Source organism: Xenopus laevis, chromosome 1S, assembly GCF_017654675.1.
Source record: "Xenopus laevis strain J_2021 chromosome 1S, Xenopus_laevis_v10.1, whole genome shotgun sequence".
NCBI lineage: Eukaryota > Metazoa > Chordata > Amphibia > Anura > Pipidae > Xenopus > Xenopus laevis.
In genome coordinates this window covers 164,988,319-165,001,408 of record NC_054372.1, presented here as the reverse complement: position 1 = coordinate 165,001,408, position 13,090 = coordinate 164,988,319, and the positions used below count along the sequence as shown (strand labels likewise).

Sequence of the window (13,090 nt, the reverse complement as noted above, 5' to 3'; positions counted from 1 at the left end):
GGAAACTATGAAAATTTAAGATAATGTAAAAATATATATTAAATAATCCTGTGTTGGCTGTTTTCTGAATATTTTGAAAATGTGCTTGTGTATAGGAAGCTTCATACCTGTACTACTATTGTGAACTATGAACCATGCACTTCTTCAATTATTTAGTATTTAGGAGCTTTGGGGAAATTGATATGGTGGAACGCTGACTATTTGGCTTGCGTACACCTATGGAGTCATCTAACAAACTGGAACTGGTTCTACTTGGGAGCTGGCACAGTCTGTAGTTTGCCCAACACACAAAGGCTTAATCCTGCTTCTGTCACAAAGTGGGGGATGCATGTGGGGGTGCAAGAACAGTCCATTATTAAAATAGTGATGAGAAAGATAAATACCATGTTTGTTTTCTTGCAAATACATTTTAAATCACATCTGAATGTCTTTGTTAACACTTCAATAAAAACAATTGAAAAAGAAATCACATAACGTTTGATAGATGTATGGTTTTAGTATTTATTGCTGCCGGTCTAAGGTCATTGCTGTTTATCATTACAGGATAAAGACGGAAAGCCCTTGCTGCCAAAACCCGAAGAAAGCCCTAAGGTTGGTGTTGGTGTATCAGTATACTGCGCAGTTAGAATGTTTCACATACAGTAGGTACTTTGCATTCTCACCGGATATATCCCAGTTCTGAGGCCCCAGTAGTAGCCTTTCCTCTTATAAACCCTGCTCTGGACTTTAGTGATTGTGCTGCTACACAGTGCAAATCTGCCATATGTCAGACTAGGGAACAAGGCTGTGTGATAGTTTATCCAAGCTGATGATCAGTTGATCGAAGGTCACATGCATGAGATACAAGTAGTGTGCAAATAACCCGTAAATCCGTGCTGTTTGGTGTATTATATGACGCTAGAAGAAAGCTTGAAAGCATCGTTTCCCAGAGATGCTCATGCTGTCGTCAGGCAAACCAACATGCTAATTTTAGGAGCACTTTAAAGTATTAACTTACTGAGTTTAAATATTAATGCAATGTTATAGAGGCCTGGGTGCTTAAAGGCAATTGCTAAGCCACAGACTACTAGGCTATTCAGAACATATTCATCCCTAGCACAAACTAAGGCTCTCAAGGCAGCTTGTCATTTAAATGGCTTATCCATATGCTTATCCACATGTATGTTTGCTTTTTATACACAAATCCCCTCTGGGTCAGCATGACAGTGCTCCCATTTCTCTTTGTTTCCAAACACTTTCTCACAGACACACCTAATTGGCATATGACTAATATGGGCTTATGTAATAAAAGATATAAAGTTCACTACAGTTGTTATCCCCTATATCATCTAGGGATGCACCGAATCTAGGATTCGGTTAGGGATTTTTCAGCAGGATTTGGATTCGACCAAATCCTTCTGCCAGGCTAAACTGAATCCTAATTTGCATGTGCAAATTAGGGACGGGGAGGTAAAACTTGTGACTTTTTGTCACAAAACAAGGAAATAAAAAATGGTTTCCCCTTCCCATCCCTAATTTGCATACGCAAATTACGATCCGGGCTCGGTATTCGTATGAATCTTTCGCAAAGGATTTGGGGGTTCGGCCGAATTCAAAATAGGGGATTTGGTGCATCCCTAATATCATCCAATCAGCTGGTGGCATTTCTTGGTCACCTGTTTAAAACAAACATCTTATTTGTTGCTATATGTTACTGCGCCTGGGCAAAGATTAATTGTGATGAGAACTTTTATTTCATTGTATATCATGTCCAACCTCCACTGAGGTCTATAGGAACATCTGGAATGGAATCAGGAGATACATTTTCCTCTTTAAAATTAATTACTGGCAACGTTTGCATGAATTCTCACAGCAACACTTTATTCACATGCATTTATGCCATTGCCAACCATAACGGTGTGGCCTATTTGTAATGATGCCAGTGCATTTTTCCAATTACAATTGCAGTTTTACAATAAAAAACTGGCAAATTAACCCCAAGCATTGGCATAGATAATGAGATGCTAAAGTGCCTGTTATAAGTCAGAATGGCAGTTGGCAAGCCTTAACCAGGCAACATGACTTTTGGCAAAAAAGGCTTTCTTGATCATTTGCCATAGATTTGCAGAGTTCAACTGGCCAAAAGAAACAAATGTTTCCAGTGCAACGGTAATAAGCCAAAATTTTGACTTTCGTTTTAGTAAATTGCCAATGTTGTTGCAAATTTTATTTTTTTTGTAAATGTTAGATTTGGCATTTCGTCTTACATTTCGTAAACGTGTTCCAGTGTCTACAATAAATGTATTTGACTGACAGACCAGTAATTGTAATAGTTCTCAAACTAAAAAGTATATAAACATTACAGGTATGAGAAACCCAGTTTATTTTACACCTCACTCTTCATGACTGAACCCCATAGACTTCTGCTTTAACTTGTACATAACAAATGTATGTATTTATTTCTCTAATTGAATATACTTTGTGTTTCAGTTTGTGTGTAGTAAGTTTATATTCAAGGCTGTACGTGCACAAGAGAATCCCTTTGTTGCTATATGACATTGCTAGGCAACACGTTTGTCTCTCATGTTTCACACAGGATAATGTTTTATGTAGATTCTCTGGTGCAGTTTCTCATTTCAGCCGCCTGTACCCACCTGAATCTCTAGCTTGTGTGCTCATTCCTGATTATTTACCAGTCTCCTGTATTTTGTCTCATTTCTCTCTGCTCCATGATGCAGCCAATGAATGAGGCCGAGCTGCTGGATGCCTTGACCGAAGGCTTTGTGACTTCTCCTGCCACCCCTGTTGCACCACTGCAATCCTCTCCGGTAAGTCCTCTATACACTAGTTATTGTATTAGGCCACTCTTTGCTTGTACATATGGTGCAGGACAAAAAAGTACATTTGTAAAAGTTTTCAACTATAAGAATATCCTCCAGTATGCTCCACTGAGCAAAAGCTGATGGGAGTTGATGCCACTGAGCAAAAGCTGATGGGAGTTGATGCCACAGAATGAAAGCTGATGGGAGTTGATGCCACTGAGCAAAAGCTGATGGAGGTTGATGCCAGAAATTGATTGCTTTTGTGATTGTTTTTTCTATTTTAACTTGCTATAATTCATGGTGCCACAGAAAATACTAAATTGTGCTTTTCAGAACTGAGCTAAGTTGTAGAAGAGATGTCACTGCTCTGAGAGGGTTTTATCATGTACAAGTAGTCAGGTCCTGTTTTTCAAAGGGCATCTAAACTAGGGTTGCACGAAATCCTTCTTTTTTGGGGGGATTTGGTGAATCCAAAATCCATTGGGCAAATTCTGTCTCTAATCTGAACTGTGGAAATATCAAAAAACATGGAGCAACAAGAGGGAGCAATTTAATTGATAAAATTTCACCTTTAAAGAATCCAGTGCATCACGTCATTGAACGTTGGATCATACGCTTAATAACTGTTTCTGGGTGACTGGAATTGAAGCACACACACAAATTGATAGGCACAGTACTTGTGCACAGGCTCTTGGATTTGGCCTAATACAAATCCTGGTGAAAAAGTCTCGGATTTGGACAAATTTGGAACCAAATTCTGGATACACTGCATCCCTATAAACCCAAAAAAAATAATTATTGTACTTTTATTCAGAGTGGGATTCTAAGCACTTGCAATTTACATGGATTTTTTCTGAGATGTTGGCAGTTTTAAAAATCTTTTATTAGGCCTTTGGCTCGGCAACTCTTATTTAATGTCAGTGTCCTGCACCTAAATACCTAAATGCCAATGCACTTTGACACATGTCCCAATCTGTATCTGAACAAATCTTAATCAGATATTGATCAGAAAGGACATTGTGTTGGGCCCTTATGTGGGGCAGTAGGCTGCACTTTTGCTTCTCATTTTTATGGAATTACACAGGGCTCCTGAAATAGTGCTGCTGGTGAAGCTGGTTACATTGAGGGTTGTTATTCAGGCCAGAAGTGGATAACCGAATACTCTGCCTGAGGTACAGGAAAGCCAAGAACTGGCATGTGAATGTTTCTATACTCATTGGCTGGCTCACTAGAGTGATTCCTAGCACCATAGTGGATGTAGGGGTCGATGAGTATGTTAAACAAATGTCCAGTGTTGGTAGTGGGTTATAGCAGGGTTGCCTTCCCAATAAAGTTGGGGGTCCAGGTGCACAAGCCCCAGACCTTCAGCTTTTGGGAGGCAATAAATGCAATTTTGGACTGGCACAAACCGGACTTCACGCCAATGCTTGATGCAATTAAAAGAACATTTTATTTAACAAAAAACATCTCAAATGATGTAGCGTTTCGTACCTTGTGGGCACTTAATCATAGGCTGCTGAGTGTGCCATAAACAGTTATTTTGACAGATCAATATGGAATGCTGCATGAGGTTTTATGCACGGCGTTGTTGTGTCGCTTTTATTCTTCTCCAAGTGCTGAGGCACATTATCCATCAATGGGAGGATGTCTGGGACAATTCCTTTTTTATTTGGATTAGTGCCACAAGCCTAGTGTGCCAGGAGCTGACAAAAACAAGTTTCTGGGCACAAATCGTTTCTCTCTTCACGTGTCCCCTATCTCTGGGGAGCTGTGCCATAGGACTTCTTGGATGTCTTGTTCTTATATGTGTGATTTTATTTCTTTTCAGAAAAAAGGCTCTGGATCAGATGTTGTATCTTGTTCTAAAGCTTCTACAGTCAAGTCTGGAGCTCCACAGCCCACTACTTCTGTGAGTAGGGACACGTTGTTTCTTATGGAACTTTGTTTTCCTACCTAGCACTAAATGTGCAGTTCCTTTTCTAAAATTTGTGGTGAATTTTCTATTCATTTTGAATAACTATGCCCCTGTGTGAAAGTCTTCCAGTAGACCCAACTATGTTGGCTGATAATGACCTATACTGTATATTTCCTGGGATACATAACATGAATATTTATTGGCTGATGTCAATAGAATAGAAATATGGATATATGACCTGTGGACTTTGTGTTGTCAGGATATACAGATTCCCGACGATGCACTAGATTTACTTTCTGGCTCCCTGGGACAAAGAGAGGTGGATCCTGATGAAAACAAACCTGTGGTGGATGTAGTTAAGGTGAGTAACTTGTTAGTAGGTGCGGTACCTGCTTTGTTCACAATGTATATGTTACCAGAAGAAGAGCATAAATAACTCCAGTCTGTCATGCTGAGTTTATTATAGGGCTATAAACTGTATTCTCTGGCACTGCCGTCTGGAGCAGGGAACCCTGGTTCCTTTTGTCTTGCGGCCAGTCTTTTGTTCTTTCTCTTCCAGCACCAAAAATAGATGACTTGTTCTGAGATGGAACAGAGCTGTTGCCTTCTGGGGTAGTTGCTTAACTACAGCTCTCTCAAACTGCATACTATCAGTGGTATTTGTGAGAGTTCTAGTTTAACAGTAGCTGTACGGTCTCTGGTTCAACATGTGAATACTGTAGATATAGAAGCTGGCTGTCCTTTTACTAAATGGAAACTTCTGCCCTGCCAGTTGGCATCCATGACTGTGAGAATAAGCCTGTGGCATTCACATTCTTATTCTAACTCGTTTTTTTTCTCATGTTTGGCGCAGGAAAAAGCCAAAGCTGAGCATATAGATAGACTGGGGGACAGAGATGACACAATCCCACCAGAATACAGAAATCTGCTGGATGGTAAAGATAAGGTAAGTCTGGTGTAACAAGATCTCATTCCCTGCCACACAGCAGCTTGTTTATATAAACTATAGTAATGTTTCTGAAGCAAACACACCAGTACTACCAGTGCAGGGCAAAAAACACTTTCATTTTTGGTGTTACTGTTCCTTTAACTGTATTTAATAAAATGCCTCCTGCTGCACCATTATGTTTCCGTTTGTGTGTGTGCTAACTGCGTCCTCTGCTTCTTCTCACAGGGTCAAGGTGCAAAACCAACAGTGAAAGAGGAGGATAAACCAAAGGTAAAAAAAAAAAAAAAAAAGTATACAGAGTGTATGTTGGAAGAGAGCTCAGGATCACAGACCCACAGAATAGCTGCACCATAGTGATGTGTGGGCCGACCATATATCCCACGGGTCAGGTGGGTTCAGGTCAACCTTGCTGCACCGTTTGCAGGTACCATACACTCAGGGTTGCCAGGTCTAATTTTCAAAACCAGCCAAAGTCGCAACAAAACTAGCCAAGAGTCACTTCAAACGTAGCCCAAGAATAGCACAGTATATGAAGAATAGCACAAAAATGAATATATGTGAAAATACACCTTTCAATTTCTCACGGTTTCACAAATTTTTCCATGAAGCCAAATAGGACAAATGTGCCCATCACCAGGGGTGTAACTACAAAGGGGCCCCAGGAGGTATAGGGGCCTAATACATATAAAATTTCAATAAATATTTGGTGGCCAGCAGATTTTTGCCCCAAAAATTACCGGAGAATGCTTAAAAAAGAAAAAAAAAAGAAAAAGGGAAATAACTCCCACCTTCTACACAAGTCAGTCCCATTGCAGGCTGGGTATTGTAGTCATACATTTAACTTGACAGTTGGCAAATTGTTAAACCAAAACTACATAACCCAACATGCATTGGGAGACTTGGGCTTGGCACATTAGGGAAAGAAAAAACTTTTTGGCTGGTTTCCAAAGTAGAAATCAGACAAAGGCCCAAATCCGTACCTTGGCTAATTTGTACTTTCAAAACCCACCTGGGCTTTAAATTTGTAGCCCAATTTGGCTGGAAACCCGCCAACCTGGCAACTCATATCCGGCTTCTGACTTACGGATTTATAGGTATGTGCCTTCCCCGCCCCTTTTTGTGACATCATCGGAGGGGCGGGTAGGAGTCTATAAATGGAGGGCGGAAGTTGGGTGTGGGCAGGCGCAGACGGAGTTTTTCTAAACCTGCCCATCACTACTGCACAGTTATTGACCAAATTTGTCTGATCTGATTATTCAGCCCTAAGGCTAATGATTGTGTTACATAGAGGGCCATACATGACTGCACACCCTCCTGATGCTACTGGTAACCAACAGGACAGCAGTCTGCCCAACTAAGGACAATTCACTACTGAATCCAATTTATTATTATTCAGGGTTTTATTCATGGGCCCAAATGGCCTTGGGTGAGTTTACTGCATTTTCATGTTAAAAGGACAAAATGATTTCATCCTGCTCTGATGGATGCACATCCCCTCTCATATTTGTGTTCCAGAAATCCTTAAGCGGTGATGCAGCAATCGACGCACTTTCAAGCGGATTTGCATCATGTGACACTAAATCTACCGAAAAAACAAAGCAGCCTTCAACGGTATTGAACTACATCTCACTACTTTCAACTAACTCATGTGCGTTACAGATAACCAGAAATTACATTCATGACCCTTACTTTGTAATGTATTTAGTTCACTTCAACAGCATTCATCTAAAGGAGAATTAACCCCCCCCCCTACCCTGGGAAGACCTCCCCCCCCCCCCCCCCGGGGCAAATGCCCCTAATTTTTTACTTACTCCTCCGTGCAGATTCTGGCCTCTGAGTTCACGGCAGCCATCTTCTCCAGTAATGTTTGTGTATTGCCGGCATTTTCAGGGCATGCGCAGTGGAGTAAATTGCTGGTCCCGAACAACTGCGCATGCGCCGAAAATTTAAGAAAAATTTCGCAGTGTTTCGGGACTGGAAATTTACTCCAACTGTGCACTTGCTGAAACTTCCTAAAAAGACAGAAGAAAGAAGATGGCTGCCGTGAACTCCAAAGCCAGAATCTGCACGGAGAGGTAAGTTAAAAATTAGGGGCATTTGCCCGGGGTGGGGGGTCTACCCAGGGTAGGGGGGAGGGTTTGAATTCTCCTTTAATGCCGTCACTGGCACAGGCTTGTTGTTGCAAAAACTTGCCACTAAGCAGATTTCATGGCATGAATTAAAAGGGACTTGGACCCTTGGAACTTATGTCCAGAAAGCTTTGAAATCTGGGAATGTCATTCCCATCAGGTCCTATATAAAAACATGAAATGTTTACCTCTTTTACTCCTGTCGCTGAAGATGCTTTGAATAAAAGTTGATTGTGAGTTGTGCAGTGTGTTTTGATATTCAAGGAATCTCTGCACACTGCTATGTGTAACTCCAGCTCTGTATTGTAATGTCTGTGTAGGACAAGAACGAGAAACCATCTGCTAGTGCTCCAGTGTCACAGACTTCAGGAAAGCAACCTGATGCTGCAAAGGTGAGTAAATAATAAATATACATAAATACACAGGGTTGGTATCATCTTGTGTTCAATTTCTTTGGTCCTGTTTAGCACTTGATTAAACAGGTATCTGGTTTATATCTGTGGCTGTTTAAGCATAATGGTCTTGGTTAACTTGCAACTGTTTATCTTTAACAACTCTTGCTGGGCAGTTTAAAGGGATACTGTCATGGGAATTTTTTTTTTTTTTTTCAAAACACATCAGTTTATAGTGCTGCTCCAGCAGAATTCTGCACTGAAATCCATTTTTCAAAAGAGCAAACAGATTTTTTTATATTTAATTTTTAAATCTGACATGGGGCTAGACATATTGTCAATTTCCCAGCTGTCCCCAGTCATGTGACTTGTGCTCTGATAATCTCCAGTCACTCTTTACTGCAAGTTGTGATATCACCCCCCCCCCCAGCAGCCCAAAAACAGAACAATGGGAAGGTAACTAGATAGCAGCTCCCTAAAACAACAACTGGCCTGGTAGATATTAAAACAGTAGCATAAAGGAAATCTGGAGAGTCTTCGAAAGTATGAAAAAATGTAGTTTTCCCTAGTCACCATGGCCAGCATTCACCACATGGGTTAATCCCCCCCCTGCTGGCCAGCGGACAGGACCTCCCCCTGATAATTCAAAAATTCTGCTTCCTCCTCTCCCCTTTGTCTTTTTTGTCCTGTCCGGGCCAGGGAGAGGAGAAGAAAAAATTAAAAGAATTTATTCCTAACCTAGAACGAAGGAAAACACAGTAAGGGCCTGAAAGAAGCTCCCCAATTAGGGGTTAGCGTTGGGTCACTTACATATGGGGAACTCCCCTCCCGCTTGCAGGTCAGGGGGGTTTCTTTTTGCTGGAAAGAGCGGCAGGTCGTGAAGTCGTGGGCGCCAAACGCCGCTTATGGAGCTCCTGGGCATGGCTAATTTCCTCCCGGGTGTGGGTCAGGTAGGCCAAGAGCTCGGGGAGAGGCACCAGAAGACGTGCATCGGTTCCGTCTCCATTCTGCAGCAAGGTGCGGTAACTGAGGCAACCGGAAGTGACGTCATGGGCGGAAGTTGCCGGTCGGCCATTTTGGATTTGGGCAAAGTAGCGCAAATGGGGAAAGAGCGCTGTATGACTGCCAGAAGCAGGGGATTGGCGCCAAACGGAGCGTTCTTGCCTGCGACATGGATAATATATGATTTATGCAGCTGGGTAAGCAGAATATGTGGATGCAGCTGAAGTAAGGTTGGCTAAAAAGACTACTCTTCCAGTGGATGATGCAGCGGTTTTTAGAGAACCAATGGAAAAGAAAATGGAATTCAACTTGAGAAAAGCTTTTGGAGCAGCAGGAGCAGCCTGTAAGCCGGCAGTGGCCTTGACGTCAGTGTCTAGAGCATTAAAAGTATGGCTATCCGAATTGGGTGAAGCAATATCATCTAATGTAAAGAGACCAAAGTTATTGGAGATGCTGTCAGATGGCAAGATGGCAACCGAGTTTGCTTCAGAAGCATCAGTTGATCTAGTTCATTTTTCCGCTCGATCTATGGCTTTGTCAGTGGCAGCCAGGAGAGCGCTATGGCTAAAATCTTGGGCAGCAGATACAGCTTCAAAAGCTAACTTATGCCAGTTACCATTCGAAGGAGAGATGCTATTTTGGTGAGAAGCTGGATGCGATCATAAAGAAAGTATCAGGGGGCAAGAGTATGTTTTTGCCTCAGGAAAATCAGCCTAAGAAGGCTCGTTATGATCCGGGCTACAGCAAGGGTAAAGAAAGATCATTTAGAGCTTCAAGACAGTACAAGCCTGGAAGAGAGTTCTTCAGGCAGTCTTCCTGGAGGTCAGGTCGTCCAGGTTCTAGAGGAGCAACAAAGAGACCTGGAGTTTTTTCTTCTGCCCCATCCACCTCCAGTCAGCAATGAAGGTGGCAAGGCCCAGAACATGGTGGGAGGCAGATTAAACAATTTCGCTCATGTCTGGGCCATAACTATTCAAGACGCATGGGTACAGAAGATTGTAGAGTCAGGATTTGCTCTAGAATTCAAGTCAGTACCCAGAAAAGATTTTTTTTGTACAATCCCTTTTTCAAAGGAGAAGAGTCAAAGGTGAAGATTGTCCAAGAATATCTAAATCAATTGTTTGAGTCAAGAGCAATAAAAACTGTTAATCCTCAAGAAGAATACAAAGGTTTTTATTCAAGGCTTTTTCTAGTAAAGAAAGCATCAGGCGCATGGAGACAGGTGTTAGACATGAGGAATCTGAACAAATTTCTGCAAACAAGAAAATTCAAAATGTAATCGCTAACATCCATCATGCAAGCAATCTCCGTGGGAGATTGGTTAACAAGCATATATTTAAAAGATGCTTATTTCCATATTCCAATCTCTCAAATAGACCGAAAATACCTGAGGTTTTCGGTGGACGATCATCATGTGCAGTCCAGATGCCTACCATTTGTTCTTTCTCAGTCCCCAAGAGTGTTCACAAAGGTGTTGGTAACACTCATAGCGGAGTTAAGGAAAGAGGGGCTAGCAGTATACCACTATCTGGACGATATCTTGGTGGTAACAAATTCAAGGTCAGAAGCTAAAGTTCATACTGCTCGAGTAAGAGATTTTTTACTAGCCCATGGGTGGGTAATAAACCAAGAAAAGAGCAATCTGGTTCCTACCCAAGCCCTGCAGTATTTGGGGGCCTTCTTTCAAACAGATCAGAATCTGGTCTGTCTGCCGGTGGAGAGGCAAGAAAAGATAATCAGGATGATCAAAGATTTCAAGAGACTGAGAACAGTATCCGTACGACAATGCCTAAGGGTATTGGGATCCATGTCAGCGACTATTCAAATAGTGAGGTGGGCAAGATGGCATCTAAGGCCCTTACAAAGTTTCCTTCTAAGAAAGGTCAAACAGCCTCACTTACATTTACAGGAAGAGGTAAAAATACCACAAGAGGTAAAAAGAACTCTAGATTGGTGGTGCAGTCGAGATCATCTGGCAAGAGGGGTGCCTCTGGAAGAACCAGAGTGGGTGGTAGTGACCACCGATGCATCGAGTGTGGGTTGGGGAGCCCACATAGGCGAAATATTTGTACAAGGCACTTGGAGAGGAAAAAATGTGTCTTCAAATATTTTGGAGTTGAGAGCCATAAAGCAGTCCCTTTTTTCTTTTACTCACCTGTTAAAAGACAAACAGGTAAAAGTCATGACCGACAATACGACAGCAGTTGCCTATTTGGTAAAGCAAGGAGGCACCAGAAGTGTATCTCTGATGGAAGAAGTAAAGCCTCTGTTTCAGTGGGCAGAAAATTGGTTGGAGGGGTTAACTGCTATTCACCTTCCAGGAAGAGAAAATGGAAAAGCAGACTTCCTCAGCCGGGAAATGGTAGACCCGGGAGAATGGAGTCTACACGAAGAGATTGTAGAAAGATGGAGTCTACCAGAAATAGATGCAATGGCATCTCTCCAGAACAGAAAATGTCTCCAGTTTTTCTTGAGGTTCCCCTGCAAGGAGGCATGGGCAATAGATGGTTTGAGACAGAATTGGTCAGAAAAACTTCATTTATGTTTTTCCTCCATTTCCCTTAATATGGAGAGTATTAAAGAAAATAAAGAAAGACAGAGCGGAAGCCATCGTGATTATTCCCTTCTGGCCCAGAAGGCCTTGGTTTCCTCTTCTCCGAAAATTAGCCATAGAGGAACCAATACGGATCCAGAGTTTTCCAGGCTGGTTATCACAGGGGTCAATTCAGATGCAAGAGAGCAATCATCTGTCCTTGATGGCCTGGCGGTTGAGAGGGAGAGATTGAGATGCCTCTCTCTGAAAGAGGAAGTCATTGATTTTTTGATGAAATCTTGAAAAGCTAGTACTTCTGCTCAGTATTACAAGGTGTGGGAAAAGTTTGTGGAGTTTGTCAAGGATAAAAAAGGTGTTCCTTTATCTCCATCACCCACAATGGTGGTTGAATTTTTGTTCTCAGGATATGAGAAAAATTTTCATTTCGGCACACAGAGAGGACAGGTGTCAGCAATTTCAGCCCTAACCGGAAAAACATGGGCAGAAGAACCTTTAGTAAAAAGATTCTTTAATGCAATGATAAGGGTTAAACCAATAAAGAGAGATTGTTTGCCACCGTGGGATCTTCCTTTTGTGCTTAAAACCTTAACCGAGGCTCCATTTGAGCCATTGGAAAAGTCATCCATCTGGAATCTGACATTGAAGGTAGTGCTCTTGGTGGCCATAACTTCAGCCTGTAGAGTGGGAGAGATATCAGCATCCGAACCACATACAGTAATATTTGAGGACAGAGTGGTACTAAAACCTGCATTTGGATTCCTACCGAAGGTCATCTCAAAATTCCATATGGATTTAGAGGTTATTCTGCCCTCTTTTTTTTTTTCCCAAATCCCAGGTCTGCACAAGAAAAAATATGGTATACTCTGGATTTGGTGAGAGCCATCAAGATTTACTTGGAAAGAACAGAAGCTTGGAGGAAGTCAGACCGTATGTTCATAGTGCCTAATGGATACAGAAAAGGTCAGGCTCCAACAAAGAGAACGATTAGTTCTTGGATTGTGGCAGCTATTGCGAAGGCTTACAATGTGGCAGGTAGAAAGATTCCCAAAGGGTTAAAGGCCCATTCTACCAGGGCGTTGGCAAGTTCCTGGGCGGCACAAGCCAGGGAGTCGCCAGAGAGCATCTGAAAATCGGCAAGATGGTCGTCATTAAATACATTTGTAAAGCATTACAAATTAGATGTTTTGTCTTCCCAAGAGGCTAAGTTTGGGAGAAAAGTTTTGCAATCGGTTGTGTATTCCACTGATTAAAAAAGTTCTGTTAAAGCATATGGTGTCCCGCCCTTTGTTTTGAGCTTTGGAAATTCCCATGTGGTGAATGCTGGCCATGGTGACTAGGGAAAACAGGA

General features: G+C 42.0%; 1 protein-coding gene across 16 annotated transcripts in view; it reads left to right on the top strand.

The window, feature by feature from the left end:
• Window positions 1-13,090, top strand: part of LOC108707228 (calpastatin) — a 109,677-nt gene that overhangs the window by 92,522 nt on the left and 4,065 nt on the right. For 15 of the 16 annotated variants that reach the window (XM_041580459.1, XM_018244347.2, XM_018244358.2 and 12 more), the window contains 8 exons: window positions 544-591; window positions 2,718-2,807; window positions 4,630-4,710; window positions 4,976-5,077; window positions 5,570-5,662; window positions 5,891-5,935; window positions 7,181-7,276; window positions 8,115-8,186. In XM_041580459.1, the coding sequence (XP_041436393.1) occupies window positions 544-591; window positions 2,718-2,807; window positions 4,630-4,710; window positions 4,976-5,077; window positions 5,570-5,662; window positions 5,891-5,935; window positions 7,181-7,276; window positions 8,115-8,186 (627 nt within the window). The remainder of the gene's footprint in view (window positions 1-543; window positions 592-2,717; window positions 2,808-4,629; window positions 4,711-4,975; window positions 5,078-5,569; window positions 5,663-5,890; window positions 5,936-7,180; window positions 7,277-8,114; window positions 8,187-13,090) is intronic. The other variant, XM_018244349.2, reaches the window with a different exon arrangement.